The sequence below is a fragment of the Alexandromys fortis genome, unplaced genomic scaffold, assembly GCF_014885135.2.
Source record: "Alexandromys fortis isolate MF-2015 unplaced genomic scaffold, M_Fortis_MF-2015_v1.1 scaffold_165, whole genome shotgun sequence".
NCBI lineage: Eukaryota > Metazoa > Chordata > Mammalia > Rodentia > Cricetidae > Alexandromys > Alexandromys fortis.
In genome coordinates, this window is record NW_026068038.1 from 3,462,586 (window position 1) to 3,485,273 (window position 22,688).

Consider the following 22,688-nt stretch of genomic DNA (forward strand, 5'->3'; position numbering starts at 1 on the left):
GGGGGGGGGGGGGGGGGGGGGGGTGTTCTTTTCTCAGTCTACTGGACATGTTGCTCCTACTAGGGCAATAATGAAGTCTTGTCATTAACATGTGCACACCAGCTTCTGTATGAATCTGTACATGTGTCTTTTTTTTTTTCTTCCCGAGACACAGTTTCTCTGTGTAGCCCTGTCCTGGAACTCACTCTGTAGACCAGGCTGACTTCGAACTCACTGTCTCTCGAGTGCTGGGATTAAAGGTGTGTGCCACCATCGCCTGGCTCTGCATGTGTGTCTTTCCTGTACGTACATAGTATTTGAACAGCTAATATGTTTACTATAAAGAATAAGGAAGGCTTGCTTGTCATAACATGGCTGTGTCCAAGAGCTAACTTGCAACGTTCAACTGGCAGACTGAGGCACCCTAAGAGGGAAATACTATGTGCCTTGCCATCTGAGAGGCCCCCTCAAGGATGCCCACAGGAAATGTGGAAGCTGGTGAAAGCGGCTCCACTCTGGAGAGGGGGCTGGTGTTCTGGGGCATAGGGGCTCAGAAAGGAGGGAATAGCAAAGAAAGCCTTCCAGTACCAAGTTCCTTCCTCCCTGTCTCTTCTCACCCCTCCTCCCCAGTAAAAGAACACAGGGCAGAAATGGGGCTAGGACAGGTCTGGGAGGAAAGGCAGGTGGTGGGGTGGAGCCAGCACCTAAGTGACTGGGGAGCTGCCCAGGCTAGGAGAGCCTTTCTGGGACAAACCTGTATATTGCTGGGGTGAGTGGGCCGGAGATCAGAGGACGGGTGGGAACCCAACGGGCACTGTTCTAGAGAGTTACCGTCTGAGGGAAGAGTTGTCCCTGTCAGCAGGACAGTGCTGGAGCCTAGGAACAGCTGTGCAGGGAAGGGTTAGCCACTGGTTATGGGGGTGGGAGTGCTGTCTTGGTGATGAGCCTTTACAGTCTGGTTGTCTTTCCGTCGGGGGGTGAGTCCTCTGCTCCGCCTTTCGGCTCCGCCTTCTTTCTCATCCTCTGATGTCCTCTTTGTGTTCCTTCCTGGAGACTCCTCAGCCTGTCCTTTGTTCCCAAAGCCTTCCTGGGAACAGGTGAGGGCCAGGGGCTCGTCCTACTCCTGTTCTGAAACTTTCCTCATGCTTCTTCCCTTCTCACCCAGCTGAAGGCAGGCCCTCAGCCTGCCGCTACAGCTTCTGCATAAGGAGATGTCTGTGGGATGGAAGGGTGTTTGAGAGCCCTGTCAGCTTTAGCGGAACAGGGACTGTTCTGTCCTCCTGGCAGCAGAACTCCCGAAACAGCGGTGACACAAAACAGCATGAGACCACTCAGAGAACATGCTTTGTATGGATGTAAAGGCATGCCCTCTGCCATGCCTTCCTTCGGTATGCCAAGCCTAAACACTTAGGCCCTGAGGCTTGCGTTATCTGGGCTGGTTCTGGTGCAGACAGTGTCTCTGGGTACCTCTGTCTGATCAAGAGCTTCACTCTGCTTAAGGCAGGCTTTAGTTCCAGTACTTGGAAAACAGAGGCAGGTGGATCTCTGTGAATTCAAGGCCAGTTTGGTCTACAGAGCGAGCGAGTTCCAGGCCAGTCATGGTTACTGAGCCTTATCTCAGTGACCACAGAAAGAACTCATTAACATAGTCATAATTTGTTGAAATTAGGAGCGGCGGGGCTGCGTCCCCGGCACCCAGCCGCCCGCATGGCTAGTTTATACCCAGAAATAATTACACGGAAACTGTATTCTTTCAAACACTGCCTGGCCCGGATAGTTCCAGTTCCTTATGGCTAGCTCTTACATATTGTTCTAACCCATTTCTAATATTCTGTGTAGCCCACGAGCTGGCTTACCAGGGAGGATCTTAACCTGCGTCTGTCTGGAGCGGGAGAACCATGGCGACTCCTCACACAGCTTCTTTTTCCCAGCATTCTCCTCTGTCTACTCCGCCTACCTAATTTTCTATCCAATAAAATGGGCCAAGGCAGTTTCTTTATTAGTAAGAAATCATTCCCACATCAATAATTGCACAGAATGAGGGCCAGAGGTCAGTGGAGGAGCGCATACCTAGCCTGTGGAGGCCCCGAAATGACAACACAGCATGACTACCTTACAATGATGATTATTCTGAGATTTGACTGGAATTTCTTTGCTTTTTTTTTTTTTCTTTTGTTCCCTGAGACAATCTCTCTATGTAGCTCAGGTTGCTCTGGAACTCACAAAGATCAGCCTGGCTCTGCCTTTGGAGTGCTAGGATTAAAAGTGTGGGCTGCCATGCTCAGCTTTAAATTTTCTCTTTAATCCTTTTTCCCCCTGAGCAGTCATATTATTGTTTTTCGCCTTTGGTCATTTAATCACCTCTTTTCTTTAGAAGCTAAAGGAAAGGAGGAGTCACGGTTCCATAGCATCACAGAATATTTTTTCTAGAGAAAAATAAGGTCTCAGGTCCATACTGGGTCTTGGGGCAGAGCCTGCTGAGGCACCGTAGCCACATGACTTCATGTAATAGAGAAACTTCAGGGTAAAGCAGGTTAGGATATCTCCCCCAAGATGATGGGATGAATTGCCCCTGAGATGGGATGAACTGCCCCCGAGATGGGATGGATTGCCCCCGAGATGGGATGAATTGCCCCTGAGATGGGATGAACTGCCCCCGAGATGGGATGGATTGCCCCCCCGAGATGGGAAGGATTGCCCCTGAGATGGGATGAATTGCCCCCTGAGATGGGATAGATTGCCCCCGAGATGGGATGGATTGTCCCTGAGATGATGAGATGAACTGTCCCCAGATGGGATGGATTGCCCCCGAGATTGGATGGATTGCCCCCGAGATGGGATGAACTGCCCCCGAGATGGGATGAACTGTCCCCGAGATGGGATGAACTGTCCCCAGATGGGATGGATTGCCCCCAAGATGGGATGGATTGCCCCCGAGATGGGATGGATTGCCCCCGAGATGGGATGGATTGCCCCCGAGATGGGACGAACTGTCCCCAGATGGGATGAATGGCCCCCGAGATGGGATGGATTGTCCCTGAGATGATGGGATGAACTGTCCCCAGATGGGATGGATTGCCCCCAAGATGGGATGGATTGCCCCCAAGATGGGATGGATTGCCCCCGAGATGGGATGAACTGCTGCCCATGGCGTTGGAAACCCATGGCTTGGCTTCCTAGTCAGGAAAGGCTCAGGACATTTCCCTAACATTCAAATCCACCTTGTCATGCTTTCTCTGGGCTTCATGAGGTCTTCTCTCCATAAGGGAAGTAGTTCTCACTGAGGGATCTTGGTGGAGTCCTAGGTCAGTGTCAGGTCAGCTCTAAGGGGTAGGAATGGCAGTAGGAGTTCCCTGATCCATGATAGATGGATGCTGACCGCACTACCCATGGGGAAGCGGAAGCAGTCAGTAATGGTGGCCCTTTTAGGAGCCAGGTGGAGGGTCGGCTTTAGAAGGAGTTAGGGCTTTTCCTATCGGGTCCCCTTCTACCTCACACAGTCCTGAGAGTTTTAAGGTCAGATCAACCACAGTAGCTCAGACAAGAGTTGAGAGTCCATGGATCAACGTGCCTGAGTATGACTCATGGGTTCTACTCCTATGGCTTTGTGTTTTCATTCCTGGGTTTGCAGAGTTAGGCAAGAGGGATAACAGCAGAGCTAACCTCCCAGGGAGAAAGAATGTAAGTTAAGAAATGGGGCCACGGAGAGAGGGGGCGGAGGAAAGCAGCGATGGCACCAAGCACTTGGCAGTCCTTTCAGGTCCTCAGAGTTTGCAAACTCAGTCCCCAGGGGAAGCAGACGGGGGACACAGCCAGCAGAGGGCAGCAGCTGCAGTAACCTGGTGGACGTGTGTAGTGAGCGGCAGGGCACCCGCTCTGTGGGTAGGCGTGGGTAGGCGGGTCTCCATGTCTGGAGACTGAGTACGAACCGCTTTGTATGGCACTTCCCCGAGACTGGCCTGAGCCAGCCCCAGGCTCCTAGACAGGAAGTTAAGGCCTGAGGCGTTTACGGAATGCTCTTTCAACCTAGCGGGTCCCTCCTCCCTGTTTCACAGGCCAGCATCCTGCAGCCCACACAGGAGCCCCTCTTCTGTCCTGTGACTTTGTTTTTCTAGCACGCAGTGTGGGAGGTGGGGCTTCTGAGGTCACGGTCAAGGATTTATCAAGAAATTTGCTGACGAAGCGGTTGCTGACGGCACAGATAGCCTGGCCTTGGACCCACCCCACCCAGGCAGAAAGTTTAGAGCAGATTTCGCCACAAAAATCTTTAACAGTCTGTTCCAAAATAACCAATAGGACCTACCCAGAGTCCTGGCAAGATGTGTGGACTTCAAGCTCATCTGCGGGTGTTGTGTGCACTTATATGGCATGTGAGCTTCATAGCAATAGGAGGCACCTCAGTATCCTCGCGGGAACCTAGCTCAGAAGCTGAAAGAATGGCCAGTAGTAGTTACAAGGTGCAGCCCAGAGCCACAGAAGATGCACCGTCCTGGGAACGAACCACTCTTCTCCCCTCCCGCCAGCTGCTCCAGCTGCCTCAGAACCAACTGAACTCCCAAGCATGGAGGTGGATCCTAGGCAAACATGGAGGTCAAGCGTGGAGGTAGCGATGGAGCCAGAATGGCTAAACGGGCTCTGGAAAGACTGAGTCTGCACTCTATGCCTTGACCCTTCATAATTCCATCTTGGCGGAACACACCGGAATGAACAATCTAGACCTCTGAGGTCATGGACTTCTCCCTAGAGGAAGGAGCAGACAAGAAACCAACCCTGAGACATCTGCAGCTGCTGGGGGCGGGGGGGGGGGGGGGGGGGGGGGGGGGGGGGGGGGGGGGGGGGGGGGGGGGGGGGGGGGGGGGGGGTGGCTAGGAAGCACAAGAAGGTGCTGAGAGAAGCCCTAGGTGGATGCAAATGTCCTGTAACCTTGAGCATTCCTGGAGGGTTAGAATGGGCCACAAAGATTTGGTGGCAGCCAGGTTTAATCCTTTAATCCCAGCACTGGAGGCGGAGGTCAGGCGGATCTCTGTGAGTTCGAGGCCAGCCTGGTCTACAAAAGCTAGTTTCAGGACAGGCTCCAAAGCCACAGAGAAACCCTGTCTGGAAAAACAAAAAACAAACAAAACAAAGGATAGGATGGAGCAGAGAATGAGTGGTGTTGAAGCTGAGGTCCTGTCGTACATCATGAAAGGTCCCCTAAGGGTCTTCTCTGTGAGGATGGGGCCTCTGGGAGCTCTGAGTGGCCTTTAAGCTAGGCTAAAAACGTCATACCACTGTACTGAGAACACAAAGAGAAGCCGACCAGGTATCAGTGGGGCCTGCAGGAGGTGAGACGTGAGAGCTGTCTCCTCTGGCCAGGTTTACTGAAGGAGGCTTGTGTGAGACAAGGTCTCCAGAGAAACAGAGCCAACAGAGGTATGGGTAGTGTGTAGAGATTCATTACTGAGACTTGGCTCCACTGCTAGCAAGCCAGGAGGCCAAAATGCCGGAGTCCAGCTGATGCCAATGTCAGGTGAAGACTCCCCTATGTGGATAGCAGCTGGAGGAGCACGCTTGCACTTGGAAAATGCACGTTCCATCCAGGCCCGCCTACCTAGGATTACGAGTTTCATTTAGAAATATCTTGAGCCACTCCGAGAGAAGGTGACCTGCTCTGGAATCCTGAGGGCCAGCCACTCTGACGTAAAACTAACCATCCTATGGTGAGGAGACACTTCAGAGATTCGGAAGGTCTGCTGGAGCAAGCAGGAAGAGGGGAGGCCGTGATGCTACAAGATGGGGCAATGCATTGAGCCCCATCTCCAGCCAGTCTCCAGCCAAGAAGCAGCTGGGCCTGGGAACAGGGGCTAGGCTCTGGGGGAATCTAGAGAATGGGGCAGTCATAAGAGCAAGGTCATCCAGGCAGCTAAGGGACTGACTGAGGTAAGTCTATCTGTTAGGGGCAGCAGCAGGTAGGGGGAGGTCATGACACAGTCTCAGAGGACCGATATGGCAGGGCTCACCTGCAGAGTATTATAGAGTCAGCCAGTGGAGACCCTAGCTGTGAGGAACTACTCTCTGCCTCTGTGGGAGGGAGAGGCAGGCTCTTAACAGACGTATAGATGCCTGGAGGAAAAGGCTAGAAAAGCTCACAGTCAAGAACTGGGGCAGGAGGTATCCAGAGAACATTACATAGTTCTCAGACTCCCTGGCACAGATTGTGTGAATTCTGAGTGTCAGGCCTGTGGAAGGGCCCTGGGGGTGCTGAGTTGCTGACCCTGGAGCTACCTGAGAGCCTGAAACAAAGGGGCCCCTGGGGGTTGATGATATCACTTGAGGCGTGTAATCCAAGTGTAATCCAAGTGGTGCCCAAGGACAGCTGGGAGAAGGCCAGGACAGTGACAGTTTTACCAAGGAAGCAAATCACGTTGAGTGGTGGGACCCAAGGGGCTGAGACGTCTCCAGGAAGTGAGGGCAAGATCTGCACATAGAAGGCAAAAATCCTGGGAAGCAATAGTAAGCTCTGGCCATTGTCAACCCAGCTAGAGGGAAAAACTGAGGGGTGGGGTAGCAGGGCATTGGAGGTCTGTGGGAGGCCTCTGCTTAGCTAGGGTTGGGGAACAACTGCTTGTTATTACAACTAAGAGCCATGGGGGCTGGAGAGATGGTTCGCAGGTTAAGAGCAATGGCTGCTTTTTCATAAATCCTGAGTTCGATTCCCAACAATCACATGGTGGCTCACAACTATCTGTAATGAGATCTGGTGCCCTCTTCTGGCCTGCAGGCATACAGAACACTGTATACATAATAAATAGATAAATCTTTTTTTTTTTTTTAAAGAAGTCAAAATAGGGTGTGGTAGAAAGGGAACAGAGAGTTAGATTCATAAAGGGACCCCCGCCCCGGGAATTGGTCTGTGAAGAACTAAGAAAGCTAAGCCTGAAGATGAGAGCCAAGTTGGCTTAACAGCATGCTAAGTTCTCTTCAGGGACTTTCAGAAGGATTGATGAGCTTCCCAGGGGTACCAGCAGGAATTAGGAGGCCAGGTACCACCATCATCCTTTCCTAGTCCCAGTCCCTTGTCTGCCAGCTTCTTCTTCTTCTTCTTCTTCTTCTTCTTCTTCTTCTTCTTCTTCTTCTTCTTCTTCTTCTTCTTCTTCTTCTTCTTCTTCTTCTTCTTCTTCTTCTTCTTCATGTTTTGGTTTTTCGAGACAGGGTTTCTCTATGTTGCTTTGGAACCTGTCCTAGAACTCACTCTGTAGACCAGGCTGACCTCGAACTCACTGAGATCCACCTGTCTCTGTCTCCTGAGTGCCAGGATTAAAGGCATGCACCACCACACCACCCAGTTTCTAACTGTGCAAGGAGACAGACCCCAAGCAGAAATAGGGTACTTGGGGACTTGACCTGACAACCCCTAAATGAACTCAAGATTCAGGAGGCATCTGAGAACCCTAGGTATCCAGAGTCAGCAGGGATCCCAAAGCTATCCAGATATGGGGTAGATCCATTTGCTGGGTCCTTATCCAGAGCCCTCGTCTCCTCCAGGATCCTCTTCTCCCTGGTCCTGGCCCACCCCTGTACCCACAGGAGTGGGGTCTCTGCGCTAGGTGGCTAAGGTAGAGGTAAGTAATGGACTCCAGAGGGAGAGGGAGAGCAGATATGGTTTGTCCCTGTCTGCGTCCCACTCCTTCTCCACATCCCTTCACCTAGGGTGGGGAGGTTGCCAGTCTGTTCTCAGGCTCCTCCACTGTGTCCGTCCCCTGTCCCTTTCTGAGACCTGCGCAGTGGATAAACAGGTTGTCCTCATCTCCATACAGAATAGCTAGAGCTCTGAGAGGGAGCAGCTCTTCCTATGATATCCCTCGGGTGGACCTGGCCTTCCCGCCCATCTCCCATAGCCTACCAGGGATGTCCTGCCCTCTGCCACCACAGAATCTTGGAGCCACAATGAATCCCAGCCTCCAGCTCACCACAAGTCACCAGACCCTCCCACAGTTTCAAAAGGCCTGTAGTTCTGCCAGAGGACATTCCAATCTGAGGTTGCTTCTGGTTCTCCTTATGAGGAGGATGGAGAAAAATTAACCCTCCTCGTTTGGATAAAGGATCCAGAGCCCCCCAGGGCTGTTCCCAGCACGGCTGGTTCATCCTAGATGGGGGAAGCACAGGTCATCCTTACTTCCATAACAAGGGGAGTCATAAGGGATCAGAAGATGGAGGAAAACCAAACACGTGGCTCCAAATCCCAAGAACATGGAGCTCAGCAAAATGAGCCCAGGAGTGCACACACACGACCCAGACTCCTCCTCTGGCTTCTTAACTCAGTTATCCTGAAGCAGAACCTAGTTAACCTGGTGCATAACTCAGAGAGCTTGATGCTGAAGCCATGACCTCTGAGGTGGAGGGCCCCAAAGGCATGTCACCCTCCCAGATTTTTGACCCAGAGACCCGGATCCCACCGGATGTTCTACGTCACTGACGGCTTGCGTGCCTGTCGGAGACAAGGAGCAGCTGACATGTGTGAGGCATTAGCCCTGTCTGCTCTCCTTGGCACATTGTGAAGCCCCGGGGAGTGTCCCTTTTAAAGAGGTGGCCCTTCAAAGCTCGAGGACTCGGGAGCAGGCTGGATGTCTCTCTGGGTTTCAACCACAGGACTGAAGCGACGTTTGTACCCCCTTAACCTGTGTGTGCTCCTGGTGAGTGTCGGGGTGCTGGGGAGTAGACCTGGGTAGAGGCCAAGCAATAATGAGGTACAGAAAGTCTTTTCCATTTCTGGGTAGAAAGCATCCTGTGAGCAGGGAAGGGTGAGGACAGATAGTGAGCAGCGTCTGTACGTCCAGGGAATGACATCATGCCACAGCTCGAAGGAAGAGGGTCTGCAAGGCTGAGGACTCAGGCCATGGACAGAGGGGGCTCAATAGCCCCAGACCAAAGAGCAAAAGGCATGTATCTGGATGCCCAGGGTGGTGCGGGGGAGGGGAAGCAGCAGCTAGAAGCAGGACCCTTTTACATGCAGCTAGAGCGTTGGGGTGATAAAAGAGAAAGAGGACCTTGTGGGGCAGCTCACCAGGAGCGGTACAGGACTCCTGGGCAGGATGAGGAGAGATACGAAGAATTCACCATCCCGAGGACGACCTGGAGGTGACCGCAGTGAAGGCTATTCTTCAGGTGGCCTGAGGTACCACAGGACAAGGCCCCTGGGAAGGGAGCTAGGCTTTGGGGATAGAGGTCAGGGTAAGGGTTTGACTGTTGGAGCTGAAGATTCAGCGGTCTGGGGACATCTCTGTGCGGATATGGGGAACATCTCTGTGCGGATATGGGGGTATGTCTGTGTGGATATGGGGGTATCTCTGTGGAAGTCAGCCTCGTATGCAGCTGGGAGATAGGCTAGTCTGCTGTGCCGTCTGTGACCCAGTGACATCCCCTGGGAAAGGACATAGGGATAGATGACATGCAGTCCCCGCTCCACGTGCAGCCTCCTGTCTAAGGATTTGAGTATATGCTTGTTTAACATGCATGGGAAAGTTCACATATATATACATAGCTTGTCCACACACCTGGAACTGCTTGTTAGGGGCGTGCCCAAGTGTTTCTTATCTGTGATGATCTGTGAAAATGTGTGGGACCTGGCAGACCTGTGTTTGCAAAGATACCTCTGCACAGAGAGTAACCTTCAAATGTGGATATGTGCGTCCACACGTGTTTGCTGCAGATGGTGTTTATGACAGAGTACACTTGCAATGTGTAGATTTATAGACGTGTGAGGAGCGTGTCTGTGTTTTTGCTGTGTGTGGGCGTTACCCGTGCGTGCGTGGTTCGGATGTGCTCTGTGGCCTGTGTTTATTGGAGGATGTGGTAGATCTGAGGTCTTGTGCTGCCCTGCAGTTGTCTCTTCCACTCCGTGGCTGGCTGGTGGCACGATCAGGGTCAAGTTAGCACATTTGGGTCTCAGATGGCAAGAGAAGCTTGGCAGCAGCTTCCTAAGGCTCCACATCACAACGTGGCTTGGTATGAGGAACTGTAAGAAGCTCTGGCTAGTGATTCTTTCCGGGGCCTTCAGTGTCAGAACTTAGTCATTCCAGGCCCATTGGGGTAACCCTGCTCAATGGAACATTTTCTGGGTTGGGAAATGGTTCACTGTTGCTCTCCGTGGCATTTTCTCTGGCTCTGATTAGAATTGAATAGCACTGTTTAGGTACTGTGTGTTTATTTTATGGTGATCTTCTGCTTTTGGTAAGAGCATGTTTCTTTCTTTCTGTCTGTCTGTCTGTCTTTCTTTCTTTCTTTTTTTGAGACAGGGTTTTTCTGTAGCTTTGGTTCCCATCTTGGAACTAGCTCTGATAGACCAGGCTGGCCTTGAACTTAGATCTTCTTGCCTCTGACGCCCGGAATTAAAGGCACCTGCCGCCACCACCTGGCTAAGAGCCAGGAATAGCGCTGATTAAAAGATGTGGTTCAAGGCCAACTGTCAGTTTGAAAGTAAACTTGAGGCAAGGGCTGGGTGCAGATCTCTTGCAGATCTCTTGAGAAGAGATCACCAAGGCAGGTAGAAAACAATTCAGCAAGAGACCGTCATACCTAAAGCATTCTTCTGGTCTCTGTATATACACACATACACACACACACACACACAGAGAGAGAGAGAGAGAGAGAGAGAGAGAGAGAGAGAGAGAGAGAGAGAGAGAGCAAATAAAAATGTAAGCCAGGCAGTGGTGGCGCACACCTTTAATCTCAGAGGCAGGTGGATCTCTGTGAGTTCAATGCCAGCCTGCTCTACAAGAGCTAGCTCCAGGACAGGCTTCAAAACAACACAGAGAAATCCTGTCTCGAAAAACAAACAAACAAACAAAAAAGCAACTAAAAATGTAAAAAGAAACAAGAGCTGGATGACCCAAAGAAGCCATTTGGTTTCTGGGCTGCTATCTTCTGTACCTCAAGTCTGTCAGCTGACCCCCTCAGAGGAGCCTGTGTCAATGTCACATGGTAAAAAGTACAGCTTGGGAGGTCTTGGCACATCCATATCAGGGACATATAGATCTGTCACAGTCAGGAACCTAAACTAGAGCTGTCCTACTCTAAAGCAAGTGCTCCTATGCCGGTACCCATCTCCCAGTTGTTTTCCTGTAGTTGTTCTATGGTGTGGAATTGAGCCAGACACACCCCCAGAATGCTGATGCCCAGTCAGGTCCTGGCTTTTCCATGGTGAAGCAATTAGGGCAGTCAAGACTGTGAGGTTACCGGAGACCATGCCATGTACAACATTCAGCCCACTGGAAGAAATAACTGAGAACAGAAACACTACCACGTGAGACTTAGCTTGTCCTCCAACCAAAGGAGGCTAAGAGGAGATCACTGAGAGTTCAAGGCCAGCCTAGGCTGCAGAAGAAAGGGGTCCTGTTTTAAAAACAACGAAACACTAAACCAAAACAGAACAAAGACAACAAAAAATTCACCATGAACCAAGTCAAGACAGAAACAAACACGGTAGACGCCCCTCCTCCCACTGAATCCTCTAGGAGGTATCAGCAGGGTGTGTAAATCCTGTTCTTAACCATCAAGAGGAAGGAAGGAAAAAAATGGAAGAAGAAGCTGCAATACCAGGAGAGCAGAAAGGGCTGGTCAGAAGGCAAAGGTCTCAGCACACTGTGGGAAGGAGAGGCAGAAGAGAACTCCTGAAGGGAGCCCTGTGGGTGATAACGAGCTAAGGGAGTTCCCCAACTCAGCAAAGATGTGGCCTAGAGCTGGCATTGGAGTCAGTTGACTGTGAGAGTCTGGAAAAGCCTGAGGGAGAGAGACAGAGAGGGGGACTGACAGAGAGAACCAAAAACCCAGCCAAGGAAGGAGAAAAGCCATTAAGAGACATTCCTGAAACAGAAATCATCCAGAACCATTTGGGGCCAGCCTGGTTTACAAGAACTAGTTCCAGAACAGGCTCCAAAGCAACACAGAGAAACCCTGCCTCGAAATAAATAAATAAATAAATAAATAAATAAATAAATAAATAAATAAATAAATAGATGAATAGATGAATGAATGAATGAATGAATGGACTCTCCAGAACCAGGGCAGCTTTTCTCATCAACAGTGGGCTCCTTTTGTTGCATTTAAGCCTAAATTGAGAAAGAGCCCCCACACAGTCCCGCCCAGCAACTTTGCTTCAACATCAAGTAGGAAACAACAGGAATCGGCAGCTGGCCGTGGAATGCTATCAGTGCAATGGAAGAAAGTCCAGAAAACAGGAAAACGGAGGCTGGAGTTCATTCAGTCAACCAAAAGGGACAAAAGAAAATAGTGTTGCTACAGACGGATGTGGTTTTCATAACCAGAGCAGAATGCCAAGGGAAAGAACAAGAAGGCAGTCTTGGGAAGTTGAATATACAATTTCTGAAATCAAACTTGAAGACAAAGAGAGAAGATCACTTAAGGGCATAGAAAAAGAAACACACACATACTACACTCACAGGAAACCTGAAGCAGGGCGGGGCAAGAAGTGTGAACCTAGGTAGGTAGGAAGAAAGTTCAAGGCCAGCCTAGACACCACCTCAGAACGAAGAGCAGGGTGTGGGGAGGTAGTTCAGCACATAAAATATTTGCCCCATAAGCATGAGTGCCTGAGATTGATCCCTGGCACTCATATAAAATGCTGTCTGGGAGAAGCACAGACAGGCGGGTCACTGGAGCTCACGGAGCCAACCTAGTGGAATCAGTAAACCCCAGGTCCCAGGGAGCGACCTTGTCTCAAAAACCCTGTTCCCAAGGAACAATGCCAAAGGCTGACCTCTGGTTTAGTCTACACAAAGCTAGGGTTCAACTTCACCCACTCCAAAAACAAAACGGTCTAACATGTGGGCTACAATGCTTGCATATATGTGTGTACCTGCATACACACAAGCACACATCCACCTAGACACACCCACAAGTAACAAAGAAGGCTGGGAGGGTCAGTAGGGGCAAATAAGAACAAAATGTAACACGTATGTCTGAATAAGTCCATAAAAGGGGCACGAGGAATGTTTCTCAATTGGGAGAGTCCTTTTCTAGCATGCATGAAGCTTTAGGGCTCTATTCCCAGCGCCTCATAAACCAGGTGTACTGGGACACACCTGTAATCCCACGAAGGGGGCCTGAAGATCATAAAGTCAAGGTCACCCTCAGTTAAGGTGTTGGAGGACTCTTGAGACCCTGTCTTTAAAAAAAAGACTCAAAAGACTGTCACTAATTGAGAAAGCACAGAACTGGCAGGCTGAAGAGGTGGCAATGCCCAGAGAAAAAGCACATCTTCTAGAAAGAACTAGAACAATAAATTATTATTATTATTATTTATGTATCAGCTGTCCTGATGTTGTTCCTAGCAACAGTTCAAGTGAGACAGACCGCAGAGCCTTCAGGCTCATGGGGAAATGATTTACGCCCCAGAACTGCACATCCGACAAAACTGTTGACCTGGTGTGAACGCTGAATAGACATAAAAAAGCAGGCTTGTAAAAGCTCAGAGATGCAGCCACTCCACACCCACTGCCAGAGAATGTTGCAAGGGCTTGTCCTAATCAAGTCAGAGGCCAAGCCAAAGAGGAGGAACCATGGAAGTACAGATGATGCGTGGAAACCACAAGCTCCCAGCTGCCAGCCAGGAATCCCGGAAGAAGCAAAGTCAGATGTTGGCGTCTGGAGGAAAGGGGGAGAGCTGGGTGCTGAGAGGAGGCTGCCATATCAGGAGACCATAGACTGTGGGGAGAATGTGGGACAATCAGAAGTTCAGAATAATAGTAGGACAGTTTTTACAGACAAGATCTTACTCTATAGCCTACACTAGCATCAAATTTGCCATCCTCTTGGCTCAGCCTCCCGGGTATAGTATTACAGATATTTTAGATGGGCAATATAATGTCTAGTTTGATTAAAAAGAACCTCCTCAAAAAAAAAAAAACCTCAGTGGCTCTCAGCATGTGGGTTGAGACCCAGAGATCTCATAACAGATATTCATAAAATAGCAAATTATAGCTATGAAGTATCATCAAAAATAATTTTATGGTTGGGGGTCATCACAGCATAAAGAACTATATTGAATGGTTGTAGCGTTAGGTAGAGAACCTCTCTCTAACTTTTTCTACCAATAAGCAGGTTAGCACAATGACCTCAGTTTCAAAGAAGCTGAGGCTGAAATATCTGACCAACTCATACAATTCTGAAGGGACCAACAGTGTAGGAACCCAGGATCTGAACCGGAAGTCCACGAGGCCACACCGTCATGTTTTTGTGTTTTCAGCACCGGAAGCTGAACCCTAGCTCTGTATATTCCAGGCAAATGCTGTACCCTGAGCAACATCCCCAGCCCCACTAGGACTTTTAAACCAATACAGGGATGACAGGAGAAAATTTAAAAGTAGTTTTTAGCAATCCAGGATGGGCGCGGTGGCATACTTGTATAATCCTGGCACTTGGGTGAGGGGTGCTGGACACTGAGTCCAAGGCCAAGCCAGGCAATCAATGCCTTTGATGTCAGCACTCAGGAGGCAGACTTCAGAGGCACTCGGACAGAGACAGAACTCTGAGTTCAAGGCTAGCCTGCTCTACAGAGTGACTTCCAGGATAGCCAGAGAAATCCTGTCTTAAAAACTAAACAAGAGCAAAAAGAGTTCAGTGCAGGAGTTGGTGACATGAGACCCTGTCTCCACAACAACAGATTTGAACTCACGCGTGGGAAGAAGTACATAGTCAAGGGCCAAGCAGGTCTAAACAGAGGGTTCGGCCCTTCCTGGGGAAGCATCGTAGAAAAAGAAATGCCCCCAGGTTTGAAGACCCAGGGCTCAGACAGCATTCCCACAGTTGCCCAGGGGAGGGATGCTGGACTCATTCAGTGAGGATGCAGACCTGACCACAGTATTTCAGGAGATTTTACCCAAGAAAGAATTGCAGACAAGAAAAACAGCACAGCCGGGCGGTGGTGTCGCACGCCTTTAATCCCAGCACTTGGGAGGCAGAGAGGCAGGCGGATCTCTGTGAGTTCGAGACCAGCCTGGTCTATAAGAGCTAGTTCCAGGACAGGCTTCAAAACCACAGAGAAACCCTGTCTTGAAAAACCAAAAAAAAAAAAAAAAAAAAAAAAAAAAAAAAAAAAAAAAAAAAAAAAAAAAAAAAAGAGAGAGAGAGAGAGAGAGAGAGAAAAACAGCACAAAAGAAAATAAGAATGGAAGACAAAGGCGAACTGTTCCTAAAGGGATGTGGTGGACCAGGGTTTAGGCACTCAGGATTCTGCAAGGTACACGGGGTTATGTAAGACCAGTAAACCAGAAGAGAAAATGCCTCAAAGGAGTGACAGGAAGATGGACACGCCAAGCATAGGGGTTCAAGAAGGGACAATAAAACTAGAAATGTAGTTTTCTCTTGTAGGGGTGTGGTGGGGCATGGCTGTAATCTCAGCCTTAAAACAGGCACAGCTCATGGTGCAAGCCCGGGCAACTATGGCAGCTATCAAAGTAGGAGGTGCCCGTGCCCCTCTTGTCTGCCACGCACAGGTTGGGGGGTAGCATGTGTATGGACACCTAGGATGTCTCGTACCACAAGGTACACGGAGAGTGAGTGGCATTTTTTGTATAGGGTCCTGGTATTAAGGATTCTTGGGACCTCTTTGCCAAGAGACCATAGTAGTTGGGGAGAAGACATAAATACAGCTCTTCTCCAATGAGGTACATTGAAAGCTGCCACTTGACCCAGTATCCCCAGCAACCATTTGAGGTGCTGTCAACAAGAGGGAAAGTGAGGCCCAGGGGCCCAGGCACCTGACAAAGAAATGACCTTTCTTCTCAGGGTCAGGGGGAAAGAAAGCACCAGGTATTGCCTGGAGCTGAGTAGGCACCAGGGGGACCCTTTCTGGATGCTGTAACCCTGGCCGGTCAGAATTTGGGCACTTTCAGTAAACTGAGCCCCAAAGGGCAGGTCTGCATAAAGGTAGCAAGAGTAGATGTGCCAGCAAGCTAGATAACAAAGAAGCTGTCTTGTACTAGCCCCTTTGGGACTCCTCTCTGGGTCGGGAACCCCGGTATCTTTTAATGCCTTTATCTAGCCAATACAGCAACAGCCAGTGTGGGATCATCTGTGCTGTCTGTCCTGAAAGGGAATGGAGTGGTTACTCATTGAACACTGGGAGTTATAAACAGGACTCTCAGTCTTAATTACCTGGACCAAAGGCCTCTGTCCTTTCTCCTGACGGGCACAGCAGCTCCATCTGGCTCTTAGACAGGTTTTTGTTTTTTCCCTCTGTGTATAGGCCAGAACAGAGTTGCCAAGGCAGCTGTGGAAGCAGATCCCTGGGGACATGGCAATGTCGATCATCTGGTGGTTCTGGTCTCTACTGGCCATCTGTGCATCCGACACATTCCGAGAGAAGGCAGAGGAAATCATGAAGACCACACCGGTCATTGATGGGTGAGTGGCTACTGATTGAAGTGCCTGCAAGGGCCAGAAGCTTCCAGACCTCTGCTAGGAGGCTCAGTCACGTGTCCTCCGCCCCCATCCCCCACCATGGTTCTTATCATCTTCTGGCCTCGGCTCTTTGATGGAGAATCTTAGGACCTGGAAGGTTTCAGGAAAAGAGGGCAAGAAAGGATGGAGGTAGCATCCCAGCACCTGGCTGCCAGGGCTCGCAAAGCTCAGAGTTTGGTTGCATCTGCGAATTCTGAGGTCTCCCAACTCTCTAGTCATATATCTGAGGGAGAGATCCAAGTCCCCTCCTGGATCTCAGCTGAAAAGCTGAGGTGCGGGCGGCTTTACCCCAAGAAATGTTGGACCCTGAAGTCCAATCACCGAGGAGGAGTCACCCCAAGAGACCACCCTCACACCACAGGTGATGTAAAAGCAAGAGGATTTAATTAATTCTGTCATGACAGGGTCACTCAGCATTCAAGCCAAGGACCCCGAATAGCTGGTACAGGCTACTTTTAAAGTAAAAAAGCCACAGAAACAAGGGGGGAAAACATCTGTGAGTCATCCTAACCATATCTGAGGAACTGAGTCAATATTTGTGGGTTATCTTGCCCCAATTTCAATAACTGAGTTCTCTCTGGAGAACATCCACAAGGACACGGGGAGATGGAAAATCCCCAACATTTCTGTATGTGCATGTGAAGTTGTTAGGTTCTTGGTTCCCAGGGGAGGGAGGAGCACTATTGCAGGGAGGCCTCAGAAATGGCCTCAGAGTTATCCTAGAGTTTTACAGAAGGTCCTCTTGAGCATCCTCCTGTCTCTCCCCCATCTTGTGCCCAACTGAGAGTCAAATGCCTCAGTGCCTCCCTTGTTCCTTTGTGGAGATCACAGTGCATGTGGGGGGTGTCTCGTACATCCAGCTCACACTGCCTGATCCCTCTGACCTTGCTAGAATACTGGAGACCTTTGCCAGCTCCTTCCCACCCTTTCTCTCCTGGCCAGTCTTCCAGCTTTCTCATCTGCCTGCTGCTGCTGGCCAATCTGTCTCTCACTGGGGTCTCGTGGAAGTCTCTACTGGACCTCCTCCCACCAGCACCCTCGATCCCTGAGGCTTAAGGAGCTTTGCACTGCAGTTTGACCTGGCAGAGGTGGCTCTGTTCCCTCGGAAGACAGGAGTCTTCCGGTCCTATTTTTTTTGTTTGTTTGTTTTTGTTTTTCGAGACAGGGTTTCTCTGTAGCTTTGGAGCCTGTCTTGGAACTAGCTCTTGTAGCCCAGGCTGGCCTCGAACTCACAGAGATCCGCCTGCCTCTGCCTCCCAGTGCTGGGATTAAAGGCGTGCACCGCCACCGCCTGGCCTTGTGGTCCTATTTTGTCTTCCCAAAGAGGGTGGAGGGAGAATGAGGACAAGTATGGCAGGGGGCTCCTGAGGCATCCAGGACTCCATTCAAGTGCTCCACCCCTGCCCAGTACCCAGGATGGAGATGAGTTTCTTAGATAGACTGAAGTGTCCTCAGGCAAAAGATTAAAGTCCCTTTCCTGGAGCCTACCTAGCCTTGCCTCGGAGAGCTGCCAAGGCTGCCTTGGCTGGCCCATACCCATTCGTTTATCCATTCAGTTAGTGTATCGTGATAGATCTGTGCCAAGTGCAAAGGGTGGGGTAAGAGGGATGAGTTCAGTCCAGTCCATTCATGGACATCTTCTGGGTGTGAGTTCACATACAGGGACAGAAGCTTATGTGTCTCTTTGCTGGGGGTGACTTGGGCACCAGTCCTAGGGAGGGGCACATCCTCTGAGCTTTCCAAAGGAGTTTCCTGGACTGACTAGCTTTGGGGAAGTCATTACTGGGAGCGGATGGAGTCAGGGTGAAGGAGAACTGATAGGCAGGTGACCTGGTACATGGACTCAACAAACCTGAGGCAGCTGTCATATAATGTGGGTGTACGTACTTCCCGTTGTAACTCCAGCACTTGGGAGGCTGAGGCTAAAAGATCACTCACTGCAGGCTTAAGGCCAAGGCCACACTGGATTTTATGAAACACTCATGTTTCATAACAGAAGGACCCTATTTAAAAACAAAAAAACAACTCAGCTGGACGGTGGTGGCACACACCTTTAATCTCAGCACCCAGGAGGCAGAGGCAGGCAGACCTCCGCGAGTTCGAGGCCAGCCTGGTCTACAAGAGCTAGTTCCAGGACAGGCACCAAAGCTACAGAGAAACCCTGTAAGAAAGAAAGAAAGAAAAAGAAAGAAAGAAAGAAAGAAAGAAAGAAAGAAAGAAAGAAAGAAAGAAAGAAAGAAAGAGAGAAAGAAAGTGTCATCTTCCTATAAGGTGCTCCTGCAGTTTTTTCCAGCCCCCCAGGCCCAGGTGATTTTGCAGCATAGCAGGGGTTTACCCTCTCCTTGTGCGGGGGAGGAGGGTAGGTGGGGGGGGGCATAAGAAACCCGGTCTAGCCATACTCAGCTCATGGTCCCTTGACCAGGAGTGCAATTAAGGAATTTCACCCATGTGCAGGTGTGTTCCATTCAGAGGCATTTCACCTCAGAGGCCTGCTTGTTCTGCAAACCAGTTGGTTCTAAATTCCTAATCCACCTTGAACACCCCCCCCCCCCGCGTTCCCTCCAGGCACAACGACTTACCTTGGCAACTCCTGAAGTTGTTCAACAACAGGCTGAATGTCTCAAAGGCCGACTTGAACACGCTGACCGAAACGCACACCAACATCCCCAAGCTGAAGGCTGGCTTTGTGGGGGGGCAGGTACATCCTCTGGTCTCCCATTTGTTCTGCATTGGGGTTTCCCCTATATTCCCTGTGGGCCTGCCTTAGAGAAGCATGCCTCCTGGGCACCTGGGCCCAGGCCTTGGAAGGGCACACCTGTCTGAACCAGCCCCCGGGGCTTCTGAAAGGGCAGGAGAACAGATCCATGTATATGCTGGGGTGGACTCAGAAATCAGCGGTCTGGGCTATCTACTCTTCCCCTTGGCCCCAGTTCTGGTCCGCGTACTTGCCTTGTGACACCCAAAACAAAGACGCTGTGAAGAGGATATTGGAACAGATGGATGTCATACACCGCATGTGCCAACGATATCCTGAGACTTTCTCGTGTGTCACCAGCAGCTCAGGTAGTGTCCCATCAAGGCATTAACGTCCCCCTGCCAGGCTCGGTCTTGAGTAGAGGGTGGGACTTCGAATCCTGAATGTTTAGTGCCAACCCTCTCCTTGGTTCTCTGTAGGTATCCGACAGGCTTTCGGAGAGGGGAAGGTGGCCAGTCTGATTGGCGTAGAAGGTGGTCACTTAATCGACAGCAGCCTGGGCGTCCTGCGGGCACTCTACCATCTGGGTATGCGGTATCTGACCCTCACCCACAACTGCAACACACCCTGGTAAGGGGTCCTGCTGTGAAGCCCCTGGGATGTGGTCAGACGAGGAAACCAAACTTGACCTCTGTCGTACCCAGAACTCTTCCCGAGCTCCAGGCCAGGCCTTGTCGGCTAGGCAGGTGAAGGCAACACTTCTCTCTGCCCCCTGGAAAAACACACGCGTGTTTCTCTCTTCAGGGCCGACAACTGGATGGTGGACAAGGGAGATGACGAGGCTGAGAGCGAGGGACTGTCAGTCTTCGGGAAGGTGAGGGGGGAAGTGTCACGCCTCAGTGGACTTTGGTGTCCTCCTCAGTCACATGGAGCTGACAGTCCTTGTTTCCAGGGTTGAGTCTGTTGGAACCCCTGAATGTTCAAATTGCTGAGTCCTGAGTACCCCACAATCCCTAGCCACTAAAGGGCTAATTCACACCTATATAGCGCTGCCTCTCCCATGCCCCAAGTTCCCAGTGTCTGTGAGATGTACCCAATCCTGTCCCTCCTCCCCCAGAGAGTGCTGAAGGAGATGAACCGCCTGGGGGTCATGATTGACTTGTCTCATGTGTCCGTGGCGACCATGAAGGACGCTTTGGAGTATTCCAAGGCCCCGGTCATCTTCAGCCACTCCTCGGCCTACAGCCTGTGTGATCACAGGCGGAACGTACCTGATGACGTGCTCCAGCTGGTGGTAAGGAATTCGAAGAGGGAAGGGGAGCCCCTTGTCTTCTGTGGGTCCTCTCCAACCTTCACCCCCACCCCTCTCCGAGCAGAAGAGCACAAGGAGTCTGGTGATGGTGAACTTCTACAGTTACTTTGTGTCCTGCTCGAAGGATGCCACCCTGTCCCAAGTGGCTGGTAAGTGCATATGACCACACATGACCACACAGTGACCAAGTGGGGGAGAGCCTCGCTTAAGACCCACACCTGCTACTCCCTACAGACCACCTGGACTACATCAAGAAGGTGGCAGGCGCTGAGGCTGTGGGCCTTGGAGGGGACTATGATGGCGTTACAGAGTAAGAGCGACATCTTGTTTTCTGATGGAGTTATGATCCTACTGACGTGTGCTGATGGGACAGGGGAGGGAGAGTGTCCTTAGTACAGTGCAGGGCATTTTGCTGCAAGCCTGCTCTTCTGGCCTTCGTATGCCTGAAGAGTGTCCTGTCTGCAATGCCTGGGACTCTTGGTCTTGGTGTAGGCTTCCTGTGGGACTGGAAGATGTTTCCAAGTACCCGGATCTGATAGCGGAGCTTCTGAGGAGGAACTGGACAGAGACGGAAGTCAGAGGTGTACTATCTGAAAACTTGCTGCGGGTCTTCTCTGAAGTGGAACTGGTGAGAGAAAGGGGCCATTTGGGTTCCTGCCCTTTGCCCACCTAGGCAGGCTGCCTAACTTGGGTCTGTCTCCAGGCAAGCAATAACATGCAAGTTCCGGAGGAAGAGCCTATCCAACTGGATGAGCTGGGTGGATCCTGCAGGACGGACTATGGCTACTCACAAGCCCCCAGCATCCACCTCCAGATTGGGGCTCTGCTGACCTTCCTGGTTCCCTTGCTCTTCAGTCTGAATCTTCTGTGACATCCTAAGGACCAGCACCTCTTTCAGTGCTCTCAGAGCTCAGGGAAGACTAGACAACCCAAGAGCACATGTTGTCCATGCAAAAACACACCCTCTCCCAAACAAGCAGTGTGCTGACCCGGGGACAGTTCAGGACACATGCACACAATAAATGCCATGATCCCTTTAAGCGCAGAGTATGTATGTTATCAGTACCCCAGCTCTGGGAGGGACTTCCGAGCATCTGGAGAGCAGATTTTGAGAATGGTCCCATGTGAACAGGGACACAGGAACAGCTGAGTTCTTGGAGGGGAGGTCTAGAAGGAACCCAGATGTCTGCAAAATGTCTCATATGGGGATTGGCTAGTTTAAAAACCCATGGTTTAGGCTCCAGTGGCTACCTCCTCGCAGCACTAACCCATGTACATAACACCCCTACAACATGTACCCATATGCACACAGCCATACACATACATACAGCACTCAGATGCACATATATATCACACAAGAGACATGTACTCTGACACCATATGAGAGTCACACATATAGGAAGGGAGCCAGGAGCCTTGGAGAGCAGGATCCAGATGGGATGGGTTCCTGGACTCTCCAAGGCTCTCACTCAGCTAACAGCAGGTCTTTTCAGATTCACAGAGACAGAGGTGGTCTTGTATGACTGCTAGCAAAACAGGGGATCAGGCCTTCCAATGAGGACATTCAAGGATGAGTCTCGTGAATAACCTTGTGAGGGACAGCATGGAGCAGTCCTGCTGAGTGGCCAAGGACTCCTTTCTGGTCCATACTCCTGAGACACTCCTCATGGACGCGGGCAAGGACTTCTTTGTCGAGAGCCTGTCCCTACCTGCTGAGAGGGACCCGCAAAGGGTGAAGGATATCACTGCCTGAGTATATGAAGTCCCATGGCCATATGTCTCTGTCCCTTTCAGATCTACCTTCCCTGAAAAAGAGCTGGGTAGACGATAACCACAGGGCCATCCACCTGGCTTTAAAGTTTTCACTTTTTGAAATAAGCTCTCATGTATGGTGGTCCTCCGACTCACTGTGCAGCCATGGGATGATCTTGAACTTCTGAATCTCCTGCCTTCACCTCGCAAGTGCTCCAATTACAGGTACAGACCACCTCACTTGGTTTTTATATAGTGATGAGGATCACACCTGGGACTTGGTGCATGTTAAGCAAACATGCTACCAACTGTCCCCAGCCTCTGGTTGGCTTTTAGAATCCTCCATGTGCCAGGCTACCAAGGAATGCAATGATAGGGGCCTGCCCACACCCAAGTGTGTGGATGTTAGCACAGAACGAGAGTTGGTTGTATCTCTGTGTCTGTCACAACATGTCCCACCAAGCAGTATCCTTCTCAAGTCTGGTCTAAATG

At 50.7% G+C, this 22,688-nt stretch overlaps 1 protein-coding gene and 1 pseudogene across 2 annotated transcripts; one reads left to right on the plus strand and one right to left on the minus strand.

Annotated features, from left to right (window-relative positions):
* LOC126515528 (sulfotransferase 2A1-like) overlaps nt 1-4,319 on the minus strand; it is a 21,597-nt pseudogene extending 17,278 nt beyond the window's left edge.
* A 4,101-nt stretch (nt 4,320-8,420) lies between these two features.
* Dpep1 (dipeptidase 1) lies at nt 8,421-21,484 on the plus strand. 2 transcript variants are annotated; one of them, XM_050165252.1, is made up of 11 exons: nt 8,421-8,651; nt 16,223-16,380; nt 19,003-19,135; nt 19,368-19,500; nt 19,612-19,762; nt 19,937-20,006; nt 20,250-20,426; nt 20,509-20,593; nt 20,679-20,754; nt 20,937-21,072; nt 21,148-21,484. In XM_050165252.1, exons 1-11 carry the CDS (start codon nt 8,583-8,585, stop codon nt 21,313-21,315), a joined length of 1,356 nt encoding a protein of 451 aa, XP_050021209.1. In that variant the 5' UTR covers nt 8,421-8,582; the 3' UTR covers nt 21,316-21,484. The 2 variants fall into 2 exon arrangements, with proteins under 2 accessions (XP_050021209.1, XP_050021210.1); XM_050165253.1 differs by lacking the exon at nt 8,421-8,651 and adding an exon at nt 8,746-8,897.
* The last annotated feature ends 1,204 nt before the right edge of the window (nt 21,485-22,688 follow it).